The sequence below is a fragment of the Cupressus sempervirens genome, chromosome 8, assembly GCF_028749045.1.
Source record: "Cupressus sempervirens isolate cs-2001-9-10 chromosome 8, ASM2874904v1, whole genome shotgun sequence".
Classification (NCBI taxonomy): Eukaryota; Viridiplantae; Streptophyta; class Pinopsida; order Cupressales; family Cupressaceae; genus Cupressus; species Cupressus sempervirens.
In genome coordinates, this window is record NC_143125.1 from 45695800 (window position 1) to 45719265 (window position 23466).

Genomic DNA, 23466 nt, shown 5'->3' on the forward strand with positions numbered 1-23466 from the left:
AAAATTTCTAATTGAGAGTGTGATGCTCCTTCAAAATTGTTGTTAATGATGGAGGAAACCACTTATCATTTAATGATGACATGTAAAAACATTAACATTGCACAAATATTTTGTTATATTTGTTTTATATTGGTTCTAGAAAAATTATTAATTTCTTAAATGAAAAATATATAAAAACCCGTAAAATTATGAAGTACCAATTAAAAAAATATATATTCTCAAAAAATCTGAAAAAATAAATAAATACACCATACACTTTAGAAACTTTGGTTAATATTTCTTAGCCACAGATTTCGATCTTTAAAGGCGAGATTAAAAAATACTTTTGTTTAAAATCTCGTTTAAAATCTAATTGAAAGAGTTATAGAGCACTTCCCTTAATTAAAATACTTTGTATATTATAAAAGTATCGAAAAAATAGTATCATCCGCAAACAATTCACCAAACCATTAGCATACCATAAAAATATCGAAAAAATAGTATCATCCGCAAACAATTCACCAAACCATTAGCATACTTCGTTGTACAGGCGCATGCAATTTTTTCCAGTTAAACGCGTAGCAGTGACCTGCTATTACTAAACGGCAAATCCAGATTTGGTTAGTTGCCGTGAATTTTGCCAGATAGTGAATCTCTTTTACATGAGAGCGACAAAAATATCTGTGCCACTACCTCTCTGTATTCATATGTTTTCCTGTTTTTAATTTTTATTACTTTCCTCTTGCCCTACGTGAGATGCCATCCTTCTAGCCCTGCACGCGAGAGCCCTTGATATATGGTCTTTCTCAGAAAATCTGAATAAATAAATAAATACACCATACACTTCAGAAACTTTAGTTAATATTTCATAGACACAGATTCCGATGCAAACTAATGTGCAAAAGTTTAGGTGAAAACAATAGTCTCCGCGGGACTAGTAATAAATGAATATTAACTATGCCATGAGTAATCCCCTCCCCCATGCCTAGCTGTTAAATCCAGGCCTGACATCTGAGTCCATCCCTCCATATAATACATAAAAAAGCGGCGGACAATGACAACAAAAAAGGAGCTACAGTGTTCGAACCTGCAGAAACCCTAGTACTACCTACCATTAAGAAACCCATTTCCAAACCCTAATCAGCCGTCAGTGTCTGCAGATCTTAGAGAAAGCTTTGTTAATTTTGATTAGTTTACAAATTTCATCATCTATCCGTCGTTCGCATTGCCCAATAACAGTATTTCTGGGGTTTTGAGGGTCCCAGAAAAAGGAAACCACCATCGAACATAATTTGCGGAGAAAAAATCGACATACTAAACAATAAACCATACACGTCTGTCTTTCTTCAATCCCCAGGAAGATGTTCACGTCAAAATTACGGCATAAAAAATTTCGAATTTGAGAAACAAATTGCTTTAATAACGTATGCTTTTTGAAAAATGGCGCACAAGCAGCGCTGTGGAGGCGATGACGGCGATGACGGCTCTGTCGGATTTTCCTCCTTAGCCACTGCAATCTTTCCGCATCAGCAAACAGCTTGCAATCCAATTGGCTGGTCTTTCTCTGACGGGGCAATTAATATGCCACGCTGGAACTGCCAGCTCCGTCCGCATCAGCAGCAGCAGGAAAAGCTTGAGCAGGAAGAGCAGAGTCATTTGAATTTCCATCAGGTAAGGATTAATTTTCAATTGACGGCGTTTCTGTCTCGTCTGTAGCAAACATTCTTTCTGCTTTTTTTTTTCTCTGTCTCGTACTTGTTTTCTGCTTTTACTGTTTCTGTTTGCTGAAGGGGACGTAAGACTGCTTGAGACCCCACACGGTCAAGGCAGCAGCATAAGCTTTGCATTTTGCAATGATAAAATCCCTTTCAAATTTCGCATTTGCACGTTTCTGAACGTAATAGATCTGTTGCGTATATGTGAAGTATCTTTGGGTGGGAAAACAGTGAATGGTGTAAATCCGAATGTTGATGTATATACAGTGAGTATCTGCCACTTGATGTATATGCACTGAGTATCTGCCGTGCAACATACGTTCAGCAGCACCAGCAGCGCCGCAGTGTAGAAATTCCCTGCAAATTTCGCATCATCACATTTTTTAACGCAACTGACCTTGGATAAATAACATTAAGTATACTTTCAAACGTGAAAATGGTCAAGGATGCAAATACGCACGTTGATGTATATACATTGACTATCTGCCGTGCGATATACGGGCGGCAGCAGCAGCAGCTTCGTTATGTTAAAATTCCGTTGAAAATTCGCATCTACACATTTTTTAACGCAACAGCAATCGCTTGCAGACAAATATTATCTTTCAAGTGTGAAAGTGGTCCAGGATTTAATACGTACGTTTATATATATACGTCGAGTATCTGCTCTTTGATGTATTGAGTATCCCTTTGATGTATATACACTGCGTATCTGCCGTGTGACATATATTTGTGTGTCGAAACGTCCTTGAAATTTACTTGTGTGTAAGGGCTCTCGGAATTTGATGTTAATTGGCTGTTACACTGTAGTTTTGTGGGGTATGCTGTAGCTGGTTTGGTACATTTTTAATTTTGTTGGGGGTTGTATCACATTATCTTATTTTTTTAGTCTGTTTTCCGATGTTCACATTTTTGGTATTTATTTAATGAGGTATTTTATTTACGTTAAGTATATGTATCTGCCACACAGGCCGAGATTTTTATTATTCAATCATGTTCCGTTTGCACCGATTTGAGGATTTTAATATATATGTTAATGTAGTAAATAAGATAGATTATTATTTATATTAAATTAATGCGATTTCTGTCTGTGTCTTTAAAGGGCGTTAACATTCCTCTTGTATTTCAGGGTGTGGGATTTTCTTTTGTATTCTTAAATTTAAGATTGATTATCTTTCGAATAGGTCATAAGTTGTTTATACATTTAGTATTTATCTTTGAGTAACACAGAAAGTATAGGTCATAAGTTGTTTATACATTTAGTATTTATCTTTGAGTAACACAGTCTATGTGGGCTCTCTTCTGGGATTTTATCAATGCCGTTGTCATTTCTCTTTGATTTTTTTGTTCTTTTCTTTTTTGGTGGGGGCGGGGTGGTGCATTTTCATATATTATTCTTATTTACTACATGTCTATGACGTATATGGCCGTGTTCCTTTTGCATTTCAGTGTAGAAAATTTTGCTTGGTTCTTTTTTTCAGTTATTTAATCTTTTTCCTTCAGCAGGGTTTCGAGTGAAGATATTTCTTACATAAATATATGTCTTTAGTTTTATCCATCTGGTATCTGTCTTTACCGTGTTCAGCCAACATTTCAGTACATATTATTATCTGTTTTGTCTTGCAGTTATTTAATTTGTTTTGGGGAATTGATCTTGGATACTAATTTTAAAATTTAAATGAATTAAATTTGATGAAAGAATTAGACAGAGGAGTTGGTATTAGAAAAGAGCCATGATTGATCTATTTTGTAGGGTTCATCATTGCTGTCCAAATTCTCCAATCACCTAAGTTACCTTCAGACTGACTGATTTTTAATTTTTATAAATAAAAAATTGAAACAAAAGAATGACAACTTTTTCCAAAAGTCATCAGTAAAACATTGAAATCTCCCCAAGTTTCTCTGCTGGATTATGCATTCCTGCAATCCTAGGAGGTTCCCTGTTTTTTGACAACGTCACCAGGTTAATGTAGTACCGCCTTTTCTCAAGTATCACCATTACTATCAGCATATGTTGCACCTTTTTGGTGGATACCATTGTCTTGTATTGTGGTTGCTATCATTTTGATGCAGTGTGAACTACTTGTGTAATATGATTCAATCTAGAACATAGCAAATATGCCATATAATTTAATGCACTACAAAAACACAACTTCTATGCAAATGAGAGAGCCAAGGATTTCCATAGTGAATGGTCCACAAGGCAAAACACTTGCTGAAGGTTTGCAAATAAGGTAGGAAGCCATGTGGTTTTGATTGTAGGGGAAACTCCTTAGTTGAGTGCACTTGAGTTAGAATAGAATGAGGATGGTTGATCTCTCGTCCACCTGTATATGTCACCCCAACAGGTGCCACTTAGGTATTAATAATTTAATATAGACACTTTTTTTTTTGCTTGCTGTTTGGCAATGTATATGGAAAGAGAGAGATGTGCAGAAGATTTGTTTGACAGTGGTAATGCTTGTACCAATGAATTTTTTTTGGAAAATAACAATATTTAGTAAACCTTACAAACTGTTAGAATTCAGATTTAATTGCAGAATTGAAGTTATAATATGTTATAAAGATATGAACAACTGAATTCATAAATTACATTACAGAGGTATTACAAACATACCTAGCAAATCTGACTGACTATGATAAAATACAGTTCTTGCAACCAGCTACAGAAAGCTCCTAACAATGGATGTCGCTACTAGGAACTTTGCTGATAAAATTGAAATGCAATGTTGCAGGAACCCTAGGTGGCCCTCCCAAGCGAAATATTTGATGGCAAACTCCAATTTTAATCCCCAGAAAACCCCACACCGCACCCCAGGTGGTATGGCCAGCTAGATTGAAGGTACAACCAGCAATGGGAGTAAGAGCAGCAAATAATCTTCCTAAAAACTCTCCAACCGACCTCTCATTGGGCTGATGCAGCAATAAGCTCCATGTAAACTGAAGATATCACCAATGAAGCTTGCCTGTAATTAATGGACAAAAGACACCAAGTAATCCTCCATATTGGATCCCTCACCAATGTTAAAGATGCTTCTTACAAGGGTTTTCATAGCTAAGTACACTTAAGTTATAATAGTAATTTGATTGGTGACCTTTTCACTATCACCATTGTGTTAATGCAATGAATGCCAAGTGGACTATACATACTCATAACTTTGTAAGGGATGGATTCTTTAGAATCATTGCTCGTGAAATATAGGTTAATGTCGATTGACTCACAAAATATGAAGTTGAATATCAAAACCATACTAGATAGTTTGATGATGATATATTGCATAAATTCCATTTGTATATTAATGAAGGGGTTACGGAGCTTTGCAATAAATGGTTTATAGGAATGTACACTTGATAAGGTTTATAAATAGGATAGCAAGCTAGGCAAATTTGACTGTGGGGGAAACTTTATAGGTTAAGCCCATTTGACTAGAGTAGTACTTTTATGATTGGCCTTTTAATAGTCCTTATGCTCTACCTTTGTGAACATCATCTAAATGCAACGTGTGGCAAGTGGATAACTCTCATAGAAGGTGGGTTTTTTGTGAAATCACTCATGAAATATGTGGTGATGTAGAATTACTTGAAACTAGAGAGCTGAATACCAATAATCATGCATTGTGGAAATACCACTAATAGGATGAATTTTTTAATAAGGCATCATAGTTTTAGCATGTTTTGTAAATGGGATGCAAATATAAGTGGGGTTTGGCTGTTTTGAACAATGATCAACGTCTGGGTTCACAACATGGACTGACCACCTCCTGTGGATTTTTTAACTCTAGCATTTGTATTGGAAATTAATGGATCGACCTTTTGGTTTAACGACAAATGTGGGCCATCAAATGGTATTAGAGCCAATGGTGTTGGATTTGAATCCCCCCAGAGAACATTGGGTTGGGGGGGACTATTATGTACTGATCAGTGCCCTCCTGTGACACTGACTAATGACCTCTCATGGATTTGTTAACTCTGGTGTTTGTATTAGAAATTAAAGGGTCAGTTTTTTGATTTAACAGCAACTGTGGGCCAACAGGTTGTAAGGAAGAATCCCTGGTTAAGAGTGCTCTAGTCAAAGTAGTACTAGGATTGATGAACTTGTAGGGAAGCTGTTATGTTTAATCCCTATGAGAAGCACCTAGATGTAATAAGTGGTGCTATGTGGACCATTCATGCTTATGCAAGATGTGTTCTTGTGAATCATTTGACATACTGAAAACAATACCAGCTATCTTAATGCATACCTGAAACACCACTTGCATATAAGAGGAAGGGCTAGGGAACTATGTAAGGAATCAAATATATAACATTCTCTAAATACTTTGCAAGTAGAGTGGCAAGCTACAAAGGTTTGGATGTGGGGGAAACTCATAAGTGAAGAGCTGTTTGAGCCAGAGAAGTTGTAAATGCTCATGAGAGATGGGTTATAGTAAAACAATACTCATTGAATATGAGTTGATCACTGTATCAGGGGCTTGCGCCTTCATGGGTCTAGGCAGCATCCCAGGAAAGAAAAGTTCCTCACAGATCACTGGTATGTTTGAGGTTATGCAATGATGCTCTCAATCGTACTGGGAATGGGAAGGCATCTCTAGATGATTTGCATGGTTTTATGTTGAAAAAATAGTTAAAATGTAGTTTTCTTGTGAGAGTTGGGTTTGTGTGAACCACTACTCATGAAATACAGTCAATGAGTTCAACTAAAAATTTAGACAGTTGAATTCTGATAAAACATCATAATATGCCAAAATAAGTGTTGATAGAAAATATTTATTATTTACATTTATAAATGCCTGTCAAGAGCATTTTTGAAGAACTACATAATCTTTGAAGCTTTCAGCGTTGGAGCCAAAATACATGAAAATAGTTGAACTGCAGATAGTAAGAAATAGGGATTCTGTAATATATAAAACGAAGTGTAGCACTGTAAATGCTAAATTGTTACCACTCAGACCAAGCTAGGTTCAACACCTGTTTTGGCGGATGTGTCTGATTATGCAAGAATGTGTCTATCTTGTTCAGATTGACATGCTAGATCAAATCCTTTCATGTCTGGCCTTTTGAACCTCCAATTAGGCCAGGACTCCAGCGTCTAGTGCAAATGTCCTGCTCAATTGGTCCCAAATTTCAAAGATCAAATGTTGTCCTTCCGCTCTTAACGGGCATGACCTTTTTGATGGCCTCAACCCAATTAGCTATTATGAAATTTTTTAGTTGCATGTAAAGTTGACTCCCATCTTCATTTGGAAAAGTTTGGCTAACTAAAGAAATTATTTTAAAATTCAATCAAGCTAAGAAGTTTAAAGCAATTACCAAGAGATCAACCATCAAGCATACTGCGGTATGTGCACAAGTATTTTTCCTATTTATTGTTAAAATGATTCCGTTTACTGACGCTTGCATGAGTTTAAAAGGGAGCTTTATCATCACCTTGTGTTGGATTCAAGGGTTTTATACCTAAGGTAATCTTAATCATTTATGTTTTTTATTTTGCATTTGCTCCCTTAGAATATGTACTCTTTATCATCATCGACATCATTGTTGTGGAGGTTGGAACACCAACAAAAGTTTTGACCATTCATGTGTGCAACTGCAGGTTTGAGAGTTTCAGACTGCGACAATGGCACAAATGGACAGATTGGACAGTAACAGACAACAGCAGACTTTGAAGCACACAAACCCTAAGGAAACTAGTTCCCTGTGCTCATATCCTTCTAGATTTTCTCCTGTTTTTAGTGATAGGTGTCTAGGACTCTAACTCTAGCCGGCTTCATTCCTATCTCTGACTCTTGTCTGCGCAGTGTTGGGACACTAGCACCTAGCCATATAGTCCTGTCCAGTTAGCTCCAAATTCTGGATTCAGGTTCCTTCCGGCTTCTCATTTCAAGATATGCTTTTTCTTTCTCTTTCTGTTTTGTATCCTATGCATTCTGTTAAACTTGTTCACATACAACACACAAATAGAATGTGAATTCCCAGATAGTTTGACTCTTCCTCAAGGACAATGAGGCCCATTTATATCTCTCTAATGTTGTATTGGAGAAGAATTGACATAGATTAATACAGAGTTTGGTCTAGGCTCCCTTTTCCCATGCATCACAAGGAGCTATACTTATCCTAAGTGCATTTTCAGAGCTTGTTAACATTTTTCGTCTATTTTATTTATATTATTAATACAGTATAATAATGTGTATAGACCTGATTAGAAAACACATCCCAAAATTGTGAAAACAGACTATTCGTTGTTGAAATAAGCATCATCATTCCAAATTAAGTATCCATATTATTTCTTCTTTTTGAGGGGGGGGTTAGTTCTATATTCTTCACGATGGCATGGCTACCATGCTGGAGATATATGCATTGCTTGGGGTCTGTCAATGAAAGCTACCCCCCTGCACTCCTCCCACTGCCCGAGAGATCCTGGAAGTTTTTTGCCATCCTTGAAACTGTTTCTTACTATCTCCCCATGTCTAGAACTCAGATAAATGCTGGGGCCATTGTAGATTGACTGTAAACTATGTAGTTTAATTTGATATACTGTGGAACATTGTAATATAATACAAACTATCTTCACAGTATGGCACAGAGCTCTCTTTTGGAACCTATGGATAATTCCTTTTCCTTACAAATGTCTATTGGTCTGTGTTGCTAAGATTGGCAATTGGAAATTACAACTTCCCAATAAAACTTGAATATTGATGGGAACTCTATTAGGTATCCTTGAATGGTAAATGAGGTCATCCACAACTTCAATGAAGAAACTTTTGTTCTCTACAGCTAGTACATTTGAAAATTGAATAATCCAATAACTATGCCAAGATGTGAGATACATACATGATAGTGGTTATAATAAATATGAGAACATTTCCACATTGGAGGGGACTCCCAGCATATAATCAACATCATCATTCAGGAGTGGTAATAAAGTTCAAAGAATGCTGATGATAAAGTCTCCTAATATGACTAGAAACTTATATCTAGCATCTGCAGGACTACTCACTGCAATATAAAACAAAATAAAAATTATGCAAAATCTACTGTCATAAGAGGAAGAGAAAAAGTAAAAGAATGTTGCTTACACACTTGATTTGTTACCAGCAGGAGCTGAGAACAACAAGTGCTGGCATGTCCTCAATGAATATGTGCACAAAAGCTTAGGGCCAACCTCAAGGGAGCTGCAACCTTATCATGCACAGAAGTCAACAAAGTACTCATCAATCAGAAAAATGCCTCTTGTCTTAGTTTAAAGAAATATGTCGACACTTTGTGTCTTTAACATGGTTGTGGATAAATGTAGGATTCACTGGTCCATTCTTCTGACCAATGCTATATTCTGATACCACCTTTTTAAGTCCATATTATCATGTTTGTAATGTATATGGCCAATATGTGTATGACTTTTATCTTCCAGCTCATTTAAACGTAATAAGGAAGTTAGATCTTGTTTGTTAGAAGTTCGATTATGCAGTACACTTAAAGTTTGCAGGAGTGCTCATGCATCGGTTTCCTTCTGCACCATTTAACAGTTTAGCATTGCACTTATCCTTTTGATCTTTGTGGTGGATGACCATAATTGTACTATTTTTTCACAACTAATATGATACCTGAACTTTTCTCCAAGAAACAAATAAAAGGAAAGAGGGATCTTCCTTTGAAGGTATGGTTTGAAGATATTATGGACTGATTGCAAATTGTATATGGAATAAAAGTAGTGTTGTGACCTTTTCGCACATTGCCTTGTTGCAAATGGGGAACCCCTCTTTTTCTTTGTAGTTTATTCATTCAGCTTAGGTTTAGTTGGTTTGGCAGTAATCCTAGTATCTTAGTTTGAATTTTTTTTAAGGGTAAGATCAAGTCACCTACCTAAGTTTTCGACCCATGAATAAGCATAAAAATTTGTCAAAGGAAGGCCAAATTTTGAAGAGCAAAGTTCAAATGATGTCAAAATGTGATCAAGATGATGTGAAATTTATGGAAGTGCTATGTGGAAGAAATTTTGATTCAATACTTGGAAAAAATTGCCGAGTGAGAAAAATAAAAAATTCCAAACTTGCAACGAAGAAAAATCATAAGCAATCAACCTTGCATTAACATTTCCAGCTAAAAATCTACCTTGCATTAATACTTCCGGCTAAAAATCAACCTTGCATGAGGGTAATCCAAATTGAATAGAAAAGCCTTTAGGAAAGGAAAGATAAAATGCAAAAAACACAGAGGGACGACTTAGCATAGGGAATTTGCAATTTAAAAATGAAATTGTAATGTCTAGAGGGCCGGCTCACACTCAGAAAATTGCAAATTCAAATATGGCTGCCATATAAAAGATTCAAGTATATCATTTCAAGTCTCAAGCAGATAAGGGCGAAAATTAGTCAGATTTGAAAGCAAGTTTCTAGCAGCAAGTGTGATTTATAGCAAGAAGGCAGCAAATTAAATCAGGATAGTATGATTTCTAGGGAAGATATAAAGAAAAGTAACAAAGAAAGTCAGAAATAGATGAATATTTCCAGCAATGGAGCAAATATAATCTGAAACAGGAGCAAATTATGCTCTAATTAAGAGCAGATATGCATCAGAAGATTGAACATTTTCAAAAGATAGGAAGATAATTTCCAACTAGCCGGAAATAAAAACAGGATTTGTGTAAAATTATTCATGGTATGAGGAAAAATGAAGGAATTTTGATAGGGATGTAAAATATTTTTGGAGATTAACCTCATGAGTTATTTAGTGAAGATCTGAATATATTTTGCAACACTTTGATTTCTTGGTAAAAGTTTTTCAAACTCTTAATCTGAAGTATAAATGCAACGTTTTAAATAATCATTTTCTTATAAGGCAACTTGAAGTTATCCTAAGAAGGATCCATTTGTAGTCGTGATACAAGGTTTTCCTTGTAGATGTACAGGTCAGGTGACAAGATTGAAAGAGTTCCATGAAAGGATCAATAGGCCCAAATGAAGTATGATTTCAAGGGAATGTTCCAAGAGTCCAAGATCATTTCAAAATGGAAGAAGGTCAAAGACACCAACCTTGGACACATCAATATGGTGGAATTTAGAAAACAGATATATAGGTACAATTTGTACAAGATGGCCAAAAAAATGGTGAGGAACAAGATTGTGCAAGCTGTTGCTTTTCCTCTTGCAGTACAACGTACCAAGTTGATGGTGGAATGTGCTAGTTAGTACAATTGTGAGGGAAGGCAATTGATAGCTGTAGATGGTAGAGTATTGGCTTATCTTTTGGAGGAGGCTATTATAGAGGCATTTGGTTATCAATAGAGGGTGTACAATGATGAACCTAACTCTTGTATGGAGATTATCAAGAATACACAAATGTTGCAACCAAGAAAGTATCCTTCCTAAATTCCAAAGAAAATTCTTAGTTCCTACTTCAGGGAAGAATTTGGAGATCTTGTTATCTTTTCAAACAAAGTTCTTGGATGCCCTCAAGCTTCTTGCTTTGAGCCACGAATGTTTTACTTTGTTGAGGAGATAAAATCCAGTGTAAAAATGATCAATTGGGCCAAAATAATTAGTTACAATTGTGATAATTGATTGAGGAATTTGGAACACTCTTGATCATTGTATTTGAGTTCATACATTGTCTACATGTTGATAAGATGTTATAGATATAGAGGATTGACATATAAGGGACAAGTTGGGAGTGGAGAAAGATAATTGAAGATGTATGAATGTTACCATCAACTACAACTTCACAATGTCCCTCATTTTAGAAGGACAAATGACGCCTTCTCAATGTACATTGTCAAAATCATAGTTCAAAATATCGTTATCGGCGACTTATTGCCAAGGGCAAAAAAAGAGACAGCAAGAAATATCGTAGATAAGTCGAGAACTTCTCGGGAAAATATTAGGAACTTCAAAAAAATTCCAATAATAAATTTGTTTCTCCCAATCTTGATGGAACCTTCTTTCTCTGCTTTGCCTTTCTTTCCTCTCCAAATCTGTTTTTCTAATAAAAAAAATGTGTTTTACCTTTTTCTAGGCCATCTATGCCTATGATAGGTCCACAAGCGACAAGTTTTCTATTTATTGTGATCAAATCGAGAAATAGTGTTGATATTTTACTAAGTTCTTTGCAATATTTTGAAACTTTTGTGTGATATCTTGATGCTACTTCTTGGAAGCCAAAAAATATTGCAATAAGTAGACTCATCTCAAAGTTGTGGTGTCTTTTCCAATCATTATAGGAAATTCAATTGAAACACATCCTTAAATACAAGGGATTGAGGGATCCAAGCAAGAGTTACAATTTTGCTCCCTTGTGACCTATGTATCAAGGATGAATTTTGATCCTCACCATAAGATCAGACAAGCTTTTGGAAAAAAATACAAGTAGCAAATGCCATAGATGATTTTGAAATTAGAAAGACAATGTGTTCTAGATTATCAATGCAGATGGTTAGAGTTTACTAGTTGTACCTTGTTTAGGATCAACTTGAGAATGATGTAAAAATTATGTTCAAGGTCGCTTTCAGGAGGAAAAGAGTAAAGCCGAATGGATTAACAATTGAATAAGTTGAAAGAAAGAATTATCTTTTTAACTCGTGATTTGATGGGAGACTTACAATTACAAATTTTCAAGGATGAAGTGTCCCAAGAGCAATAAGAAACCAGTGCTGAAGGAGAATGAAGAAGACAAGAAGGTGAAATTAGCAAGGAAAGAAAAATTAAAACCAAAACTTAAAAAGCTAAGAAAACAAAAAGAAAAGAAATTTTGAGTGAAGAACCATCACAAAAAAAGGCAAAAGTCAAGAGTGACTCGTTCATTGGCTTGTATTTTTCAATGCAAATAATTGTAACATCTTTGAAGAATTAGGTGAAGATGTTGAGCAATCCACAATTTCTGAATAGGTAAAGAATAGGAAGCTTATAGTAGAGACTAATCCAGTGAATCACTTTGAGGATTGGTAAGGCTATAGAAAAGAAGCTAGCAAAGAAACATTCTAAGATTAGTAAAGATGCAAGTTGCAAGTTGCAATTCCAAAACTTAACAAGGGAAAATGAGAAATTACTCCAAAAGGTTATGAAGTTGTGATTGTTGATTTGGGGCCAACGACAGAAGAGTAGGAGGTTGAGGAATTAGATGAATCTCTAAAAACAATTAAGGAAAAATGGAGAAAGAAGAATCAACGTAAAGTAGAAGTCAAGGATTTGAGAGATAATGTATGGCACTTGATGAATCCAATTAAACAAGTTTTGGAAACATTCATCCTTCTTGCAACACTTTCAAAGGAATTAATTGGAGATTTAGAAGAAATGAAGTTGATAACACAAGCAACAAAATAATCGGTAAAATGTTTTTGATATATGAAATGAATTTGTTGAAGAATTGGTACAAATTTATGAGACAATTGTAATCGTTTATGATAGGATTCAAGTCCCATTTGCATTGCGTGAAGAATTTCATTTTGTCCAAGAAAAGACTACCTGATGCTTACATGCATTAATAATATATCAAGAAAACTATGATGGAAGGAAATGTAATAGAAGCAAATCAAGCATTTGAATTTCATCATTGGTATTGTGCAGTAGTATTAAGAAAGGAAATTTTGAGAAGGTTAAAGAAAATTGCATTAAGGTAAGAGGAATGGTCAAGGATATTCAAGATAAAAGTCCTATTTTAATAGAGTTAATGATTGGACAAAAAGTGAATAATGATAGAGGTGTGAATGGTGAAGAGTTGGAAGAAAAAATAAAAATACCTTATTCAAGGCTATAATTTTCATTTGGAAAAATCATTTGGAAGATGCTAGTTCATTCATATCTTTAATGATTACATTTCAAGAATGAGGATCAGAATGGACTTTTTCTTTTTCCATGTGTACAAATGACTAGGCAATGATTGGGTATAAGGTGGAGACTATTCCAAGTCAACCAATGGACGAGCTTGACATCATTGAGTTCAAGTTCATCGAATTTTCTATTAAGGAGAAGGATAAGGGGCACATAATCCTAGAAGAAAATTTATTATGATCATATGTGGCATCAAATTTTCCTGTTTTCTCCAATTTGTGCCTTTGAGGATATTTTATTTTCCATTGGTTAGTATCTAACAAAAGTTTCGAAGATTAGATGGTAGTTGTAACTAAATCAACTTAGGATTTGCAACATTACATTGTATTATCTTGGTTGTTGATTTATAATCAATTTGGGTTTTTGGTTGTAATTGAAATATAAAGGATCTCTTATTTAATTTTTAAGGTAGAAGAAACTTATTGTGAAATTGTTGTTGAATTATTGCTAGAGTAAATACACACTCATTGAAGTTTGGTGAGAACTTGTGTTGTTTTGGGATGTTTGCATGTTTTAGATTACGATTTGTTTACGTTGAGTTGAAATAGGTGAATGGAATATAGTTGTTGTTGAGTTATGGTCAACCCCCCATGTTCATACCATTTGTAGTTTGTTGATTGCAAATTGCAATGCATGGTTTGTTTGAACTCATTTGAAAAGCTTAACCTCAATTGCTTATCCTTATTGATTCACATTTCATGGTAACAATGTTTATAAGTGAACCGAAAATCAATTGCATACCCTTGTGATGCAATCACATCTAGGGCATAGTATGCATCACCCAAAAAGAAATATTGTATTTTTCCTTTTGTTGTGGTTTTCTTTAGTTTTCTTGGATCTCGTTATGATAGTTGCACTATGACACAAACATGAAATAGTTGTGCTATATTTTTAGGTCTTTTGCTCATTCAGGGTCATATAGACATGAAAATTGGTCCCAAAGAGAGAAATTGAAAAATAAGATGATTGGCGAAGGAATCATCCAAATATCATGTATGGTTTGAAAGATAAAAACACCAATCTTTTGGCAAATTAATCAGTAAACCAAAGTTATAAGGTTTATAGAAAAATTGGGGAAAAATCAAGAACAGAATTTGGATTTTCAAATAAGTGTAAAAATTGATAGAAAAAGAGAGACTTATTTTCAAAAACTTAAGGGTATTTTGATAGCATAGAGATATAGAGAGTAATTAAAAGAATCTAACTCAAAGCAATGGTGGAGATTAAGCTTTGGTTGATCCATGTGCTCATGTCTTTTAAGAGGCAAAAGGAGTGGATGAGATAAAGAGGCAAAAGAATGAGTGGTTGAAACTTGAGATGAATTGTAGAATATAGTTTTTGTGATTTGTTTTCAAATTTTTAATGCATAGGAAAATACAGTTAACTTTTTAAGAGGGCAGTCATCAAATAGTTGCCTAAATGTGAGATCAAATATTAGCCAAGTCTATGAAGTGCCTGAGATCAAAATGAATTGCAGTTTTTCGTTTATATTCATATTGCTGATTACATAGGCAAATATTCAGTTAACTTTTTATGAGGGCAGTCACCAAATAGCTGTCTAAGTCTGAGATCAAATATTAGCCAAGTCTGAAATAATTGAGATCAAAACTTTTCAGACTTTTAAAGAAGGCAGTCTCAAAATAATTGTCTAAATCTGAGATCAAATATTAGCTAACTATGAAGTAACTGAGATCAAAATTTATCAGACAACAATCTAGCTCTGTTAGGAATTTATCAAAAACGGAAAACATTTTTAAGTGATTGAAGACTTTCATTGTGATTGAGGCAAAGGAGTTTTGTAGGGATAGTTCAATATTTGAGAAGCTATTAATTATAAATTACGGGGCTCGTTGCTTCTTATTTAAAGGGCCATCTATAAAAGTGCATAATGGTTATAATTTTAAAATGTGTATAATATTAATTATATATATGATTGCATTACAATCCATTGGGTGAGGCGTGTGTAGAGCTCTGGTCATATTGAAACCACAGTCTAGAGCAAATCCATTAGCTGCTCGGCATTATTTCACATGCCATTACAACTTAGAGTGATTGAGGCCTTTTCAAATTTTAATGATGACTGCCATTGCTCTTCCCGCTTCTCCATTTAGGGTTTTTTAGAGGTTGGAAAGAAAACTAGATGGACAGAATAACAAATTGATTACATGCCAATTTCATGTAGAGTTTAGTTCCATCCTGAAATCACCCTATTTTGAGTGATTTGTTGACTTCATGAGTTTTTTGCAGGGTTTCATAGGTTTTTGTAATGATTTTTTACATTTTTTGCCATTTTCTAGGGATTTTAATGTGATTTTAATGCATATTGGTCACTAGAAGCTAGGTCAACGATTTTTTCAATGCAAAAATGGCTAGCTCCAGGATTCAAGATTAATTGGGTATGATCAAGGTTTTTTGCAGATTACTGCTTCCATGGTGTGAAAGATATCAACGTTTTCATCCCGAGCAATTTCTCCAATGAAGCTTAAAATTCAAAATTGTAGACCTTAGAGACTTCAGAAATGTTCAAAATACTGACAAATAGATCTTTGATATATTTGTTGTTTTATATCTCTTCGAGAGCTTTCCAATGATATTTTCTGACACTTGCGTCAAAAGTTATGGCTTTTGGTATTTGTGCCATCAAAACTCAAGTTTCCATAAAAAAATCCATCTAGTCATGAAATCGAACTAAGGAACTGTTGGTTATTTCTAGAATGTTGTAATGTCATTTCATTGAAGATAATAAAAAGTAAGCACTTACATCTTGCAATTTTTTTGTTTAATTCTCTGCTGTGTGTATTTGGGTAAGGGGAATACCCTTCATCTCCTTGGGAGATTGCATCATCTTTGCATAATTTTCTCATGGAAAAGCAAAGCTTGATATGGTCTCACTAAGTGAGCAATAGATTCTTGCATTGTTAGAAGTAGATTAGATTCCTAAACCCATCTCTTTTACATTTTATTTCAACACAATCTTTATTAGGATTATTTGAAGAGCCCTATAGCAAGATCATTTTTTATTTAAGAGGAATGAGTTGATAAATTCTAGGAATAATTGTGGAAGTCCCTTTGTGTGTTATCAACAATATCGCATCATTTCATTGAGTCTATATCCAACACCAAATCGCATGTTCGCAGTGTAAACCTAGTTTTACATTGTTTAGCATTTGAAGTTTTCTTGTTCAAGAGATGATAATACTTGGTTTTTTATTCAATGTTGGTGAGTGTCATGAAACACACGTTAACAAGTAGGAGACAGTTAATTATGAAGCTTTGATGCTTGTGATGTTCTTCTAAGATTTTCTGATTCCACTCTACTAGATGATTGAATTATGAAGCTTTGATTTCTGTGATGTTCTTCTGAGATTCCTTGATTTCGTGTTAGTCAGAGTATCCAGACACATCCCCTGCACTTCCCCATACACATGTATCTTGCTCTTGATACAGATATGGGTACAATACATCTTGGATAAATGCCTGATACCATATCTTCATGTGCTAAAAAAACCCTGAGTTTCCAACCTTCTGGATGCTGTGATCTGATTTTTAAAAGTTTGAGAATTCGATGTGAAACTTAAAGAAATTAAACCATGCAATTTTGAATTGTTTTTAAGAACAAAACTACAAATTTCAATAATGAATTTTAGGTAAATGCAAGTTTTAATTTTACACATTTCAATAATGAATTTTTTATTTTGTATTCATATGTTGTTTAAAAATTGGAGATTTAAAATTAAATTATTCAGTGAATTTTTTTTATTTTGGATGTTTAGCTTTTATTGTTTATTTAGTTCTTGATATATAAATTTTAAACTTTTAACATATTTAGATGTGTTTTGAACATTATAATATATTTAAAATTATTATTATTATTATTTTTAATTTGGATTTTAATTGACATTATTGTTTGCATAATCTTTGTATGTTGCAAATTGCTAAATCAGCCTATAATCATTTATGTACCAATATGTGTTTATATTGCATTTAAATTAATTAACTCATCTAATAACTATGAAAATTGTGTTAAATATATGCGTATGTTTTCCATGAATGTCATATTAACCATATCCATATTGGGGGTCTTAAAAATGGCTGTATCCATATCTGGAGTTGTATCAGTATTCATTGCCAATTGTAGATGGTTGTATTATGAAGCTCTGATGCTGTGATGTGCTCAGATTCCTTTATTCTTTACTGTTTAGCCCATATGAGTTAAATTAATTTGGAAGGGCTTACATGGAATTTGCAAAAATACACTAGATCATGTAAAGTGTTCTTTAAATTATATTCTAAATGGCAACATGCCCATGCTGAGATCATATTATCCTAATCAGCTGAAGCCTGTAAACATAGTGATGCTTTCCTGGAGATAATTTGGGTTTAAAATTTTATATTTGTGGTGCAGTTGCTACAACCTATAAGGCAATCACTAGAAATTCGAGAGCAACCTGCTCATCAGGCGGACGAGTTCCAAGATAGTTTTGAGGGTGTTCCAATGCAGCCATCGGCAATGTCTTCAAAGCCAGCTCCCCAAGAGTATTTGCACAAAGACAAAATCCAGAGTTTGCAAGATGAAGAGTACCTGAAATGGGCTTTCCTGGATGCTCAGAGAAATGCATCCGAGAGCATCCACCTCAATAATTTTAGTGTACATGATGTGAGTCAACTTTCTCCACACTTGTCCATGTTTAGCAACTCACCAGGCCACTTTTTGCAGATTGAAACACAAACCAACCTACAAGATCCCAGTAGAAGTAGTCTTCTGAAGTCTCCACAGACACAGATGACACCATTAGTGGGCAACAACATTGAAAAGTTACTTGACATACAAAATTGCTATAAATTGAAAAACAATATGCCCTCCCAATTGATGAATACCACCCAATCACAAGATCTTCGGGTATATTCTGCCTTGGAACAGGATATAAATGTCAAGGCTTCTCTATCTATTCCTGATATTCAAGCCAATCTAGCAGCAAGACATAAGGATCCTGACAGAAATATTACAGAAAAACAGAGTAACAGGTTGCAAATTGGACAAAATATTTCATCTTCATCGCATGTTCAAAATCATGCCATGTACTCGAATTCTGTGGCGAGTGGTATGCCTGAATCCTTTCCACATATGGGGAATCTTGCATTGGCTGATTGTCACTTTGTGCCGGAAGCTGGGGATTGTGATTTAAAAAACACATGGCTCGGTTCCAACAAGCCTTTTGATGCATATGATAATACTATAACATCTTTTGGTCATCATTTGCTCCCTTCTCCTGATTTGTCTCCTAAAGAAGTTATTTCATTTGGAAACAATCTGCCTCAAGGCACTCCAGAAATGCAAAGTTTCAGTCATTCAGAACTGCTGAATCAAATTCCTATTAGTTTGGTTAATAGAAATAGGGCAGTGCAGTTCGGTCACTGTGTTAAAATACACCATCAGGGCTATGGTTTCACAAATCAGCAGCTCAATGTTCTTTGGGCTCAGATATTGGTATTCAAACAACTAAAAGTAAGATCATGATTTTTTTTAAAAATAATTAGGAATAAACAATGTCATTTGTGTTTTCGAAAAATTATTTTTCAATGCCTAATGTGACAAAATCGATCATATATAGAAGACAGCAAATTATTCTATTGTTTTAGTTTCCTGACTCTGTAAAAATTTTCTATAGCATGAACAAACTTTACCAACAGATGTACTTGGTCATATTGGGCCACTGCCTCTTACTCAACATGAAGATCAAGTTCTTTCCGAAATACTATCAACTGGTAAGTTAAAACATCGTAGAGAACTAACAAATGCTTTAAATAATGGAACAAAGGTTCAAATTTTGGTTGCAGCAAAAACTGATCCAGAGAGTCTACTTTTGTTTGAAGAGCCAAGGAATGTCACCGCTCAAAAATTCAGCTATGCTCAACTACGCATGCATTTAGATAGAAGCCAAATCGTGCTTAATAGGAAAAATGCAGAAAAGCTCTCTGTTAATTGTGGTGAGAAGAAGAAAATGCTGGGAATGGCATTTAGTGGAAATGGCCATGAAGAAGAAGAGATCGGTAATGTTCAATTGAGAACAAAGGAAAATGTTCCAGCTGTCACAAAGCTAGACATAGTAAGGGGGAACAATTCTGATATGGGAGAAAATAAGTTTATCATGTCGAAATTTTCTTCCATAGCTGTTCCTGATCAGACTGAAATTTTTACCAGGCCTTCTATTGAAAAACATCCAATGAATTTAAATAATGTAAGAAAATATGTTGGTCCACTTTTTGACTTTCCACAATGTAGGGGAAAAGATGAATCTGTTCCAATATCTACTCATGTATACGGTCCTTTTACTTTGGGATATGACATAAAGGAATTGTTGTCCGAAGAAGGCTTTCGTGCTTTTGAAAAGAGAAGAGCAGATAAGTTGAGGAAAGTGAATTATTTGCTGGAAATGAAACGGAATGGATGGCAAATTAGAGTTGAATTTGTTCGAAAGCTCCAAATTGTAGAACGCATGCTCCGCCTATTAGATGTTCAGAAGCATTTAAGGGATGAAATTGATCAGCAACAGCAGCAGATTATGTTGATGTCTGACAGGACATATTGTAAATTTGTGCATTTTTGTGAACGTATAAGAACCAAACTTGCCAGAAATGTTGCAGTCTCTCGAAAGGCAATTCATGAAAAACAATTGAAGGAGGCTTTTCAAGGTCGTAAAAAGTTTCTGGAAACTAGCTTGAAGTGTAGAGATGCTAGGTATATTCGTAACAGAGGGCTTGCCAAATACCATGAGAGAATGTTGAAGGAGTATTCAAAAATGATGGACAAAGACCAAAATGAGGGAATGCAAGCTTTGAAAAATAATGATCTTGACCATTACTGTGAAATGTTGGAACAGCAAACTCAATTGTCTGGCAATGTCCGAGACTACTATAAGCCGCAATTGCCTGATAAAGATATAAATGGGCAATATATGAAGGATCAATGCCAAGAGGATTTCAAAACAAGTGCAGAACAGAAGGATGCTTTATCTGTAGGTAAGGAAGAGAGGCAATCAGTAGATTACATAGACAAAGAGGACCCAAGTGATGAAGCAGTATTTAAAGAGACTCGTATAAATTGCGCTTACAAGGAAAGTCAGAGACAAAAGTCTGTAGCTATGAAATGTTCAAGTTGGGGTGCAAATGATAAGTTTTTACTCTTTGGAGAAGATGTCAAGGATGGAGAGGATATTTTATCAGAAGTATCATCTCAATATGAAAAATCAAATGCAGGATATGTGTCGTGTCGACCAGCATCATCTCAAAAATTCATATCTTTGGCAGCCTTTGAAGTAAAGCCAGACTCCCACCAATTAAAGGTAAGATTTAATGTTTCCAATAGTAGTACTAGAATTTCTCTTTGTAAGTAATGTATTTACTATTAATATATACTTATAGTATTTCATTGTGATTTAAATCATATTGCCTGTAGCTAAAATTTTATGTCAAGAAGTGGGAGGACATTTGGCTATGGATTGTGACCAAGTTTGATTTTTAGGTATATGAAAAGGCACCTGATAGTGCTGAGAGGGTAGTCTTACCGACAAAAGTTAAACGGAAGAGGTGTGGATCACATTGCCGTAGGTGGTCTGCAGTGAAATTACGCCCATATTTCTATGGGAAATTAAATGATAATCTGAGTTGGAGATCCATTCATTGTGGCTTTCACACAGTACTTAACCAGAAAGAAATTTCTATTCGAGAACCCTTGAATAATGGATCCGATGAATGTGATGTGAATCTAATAGGGCAGCAACATTTTACATGTGAAGACAAGTTGCTGGATGGACATACAGTTTGCCAATCATGTTGCATGGATAAATCCTATGAGCTCAATGGACCCTTAGAACTTGCCGAGTCTTCAAGCTGTGCTGGTGAAATGCTTTTGTTTTTGAACTCTCAAAAGGTAGAGTAAATTATCTACTGGTAAAATATGATGCTTAAGATTGGCAAGAAAATTCAGCACAAATACAAATTAATGCATTACATGTTTGAAAACTGATTCTTCTTGCCAAATTATTAGGTAATAACATGGGTTTGCTTTGTTAATCTCTCACTGAAATGTTCAATATTTTATACATTTTAAAAAATGATGGAGCTAACTTCCTCTCTCTGCAAAATACATCGACCAGACAATTCTTTTCTGCAAAAGCTTTTCCACTGAAACTTGTATTGCACAAGACATTTGCACAATTTGTTTTGCGTTTCTGCTTGAAACATTGAGGAATGCTTCTAGTCAATATAAGATGCTTAAAGATGGGAGTCTCAACCAATGTCATGACAAGTTCGTTACTTTTATTGATGCAATATTTCGTGGACTTTTCAGCATCTAGCTTTTTCTTCATATACAATTTTCAGGATAGATAGATATTCATGTTTGAATGCCTGTGTGTGCTCGCACGCATTGGCGCATATCTATGTAAATGTACATCTATATAGTATATACTTGTACATAATATATAAATATAAATATCATGTAGATCTCTGATTTGAGTGACTAGTAATACAGTCTGATGACTATTTGTATTTCTGATGAAAACCGAGAAAATAGATTGTGATGTTGCCTAGTTATTAACAGTGTTATATACTTCATTGCTAATTTTCTGTTGGAGTCAATCGTGCAATTTAATGCCCTGCAAATGCATTTCCTCTATCTGTTATAAAGGATGCAAGGTAACAAGCACCTAGCTTTTTGGAGTTGTTTGAGGGGGACAAGAATCCAGGCTGGTCCAGGGTTATTACCAATTCTATTATTGCTCAATTGATCATGCAACAGCTTGATCACTATGAATATGTCAGTGTTTTAAACTTTGTGGCAGATGTGCGGTTGATACTTGAAAATGTTATTTGGTATCATAAAAATTCTGAAGTGGTATCATAATATTTTGTTAAAGTGCATATCTGTAATGCACAGATTTTATCTGGGATTAATATATTGTTTATTATTATTTCTTGAAAACAGATGCAGGCAGAAGTGACAAGATCGCAAGAACTGTTTTCCCAGCAAATGGCTCATAACTTTCCAGATCTGAATATTAGTTCTATAAAATTCCAAAGTCCATATGCACATTCTCACTCAAGTCCCCTTTCTGCTCCATATGCACATTGTCACTCAAGTTCTTTTTCTGAGCAGCTTCAAGGTACATCAATGAAACAAGACTATCATTTAGTTTTTGATTCTGGTTATCTGAAACCTTTTGAAAGCACCTTTGATTACAATGACTTGAGTGGAACAGACGGTCAAAAAGCAGTTATGCCAGAAAAGAGGATGGAAAGGAAAGCTAGTGAAGCTGGAGAGGTCCCTTCTACTACACTGCTTGTTACTGGTAAAATGACGCAAAAGCATTTAGGGGAAGACGAGATCAACGCTCAGATATTTCCTAAGGTGCATAATACTAGCGACTCATTGGTTGGACTGTCTTTTGATTGCCCGTGTCAAGTTTCTTGTTGTAAAAAGAGGCAAATCAGTGAGCTTGAATCTCTATGCTTTCTTCAGTGGCCTATCCATTCAAAGAAGCCTAGGACTGGTGTTGGCCATAGGAGACATAGTCTTCAGTGATTAGTGTGAGAACATTTTGCATTCGTGATACTTTTTTTTGCATTGACCTAAAAGGTTTACATATCTGGAAAGTTTAGGAATTGGGAGGCTTTGCAATTGTAAAATATGTGATGCATGTGACATGAAAGTAGATCCTATTGATTTTTTGGTTCTAAATTAAGGGTCTTGATCACCGTATGTATCTTTTTGATAAATAGAATGTGAAATTATGTGATTTAGATCAGGTGTTTTGGGGACATCAAGATTGCTTTTATTCTCTCCACTAACTTATTCTGCATAGCCATAGCCACGAGGGCACTCTAGTGGATTACTCATAGACATGATTCTCATAGTTACTTTAATTCTTCCTCACATCCAAAGTCATAGTGTTCAT

General features: G+C 34.8%; 1 protein-coding gene across 1 annotated transcript; it reads left to right on the forward strand.

The window, feature by feature from the left end:
* The first annotated feature begins 964 nt into the window (after positions 1-964).
* On the forward strand, positions 965-23311 carry LOC149541528 (chromatin remodeling ATPase BRAHMA-like). Its single transcript, XM_089796753.1, has 7 exons — positions 965-1650; positions 17916-19016; positions 19180-19276; positions 19385-20853; positions 21033-21440; positions 22497-22674; positions 22771-23311. The coding sequence occupies exons 1-7, from the start codon at positions 1420-1422 to the stop codon at positions 23091-23093; spliced, it is 3807 nt and encodes a 1268-aa protein (XP_089652879.1). The 5' UTR covers positions 965-1419; the 3' UTR covers positions 23094-23311.
* The last annotated feature ends 155 nt before the right edge of the window (positions 23312-23466 follow it).

Excerpts from the sequence above, each read along its gene's own strand:
- LOC149541528 (XM_089796753.1), top strand. The coding sequence starts at position 1,420 with ATGGCGCACAAGCAGCGCTGTGGAGGCGATGACGGCGATGACGGCTCT. Across the intron at positions 19,017-19,179 it reads TGGTATTCAAACAACTAAAA|CATGAACAAACTTTACCAAC; the intron begins GTAAGATCATGA and ends AATTTTCTATAG. Across the intron at positions 21,441-22,496 it reads TGTTTTTGAACTCTCAAAAG|ATGCAGGCAGAAGTGACAAG; the intron begins GTAGAGTAAATT and ends TCTTGAAAACAG.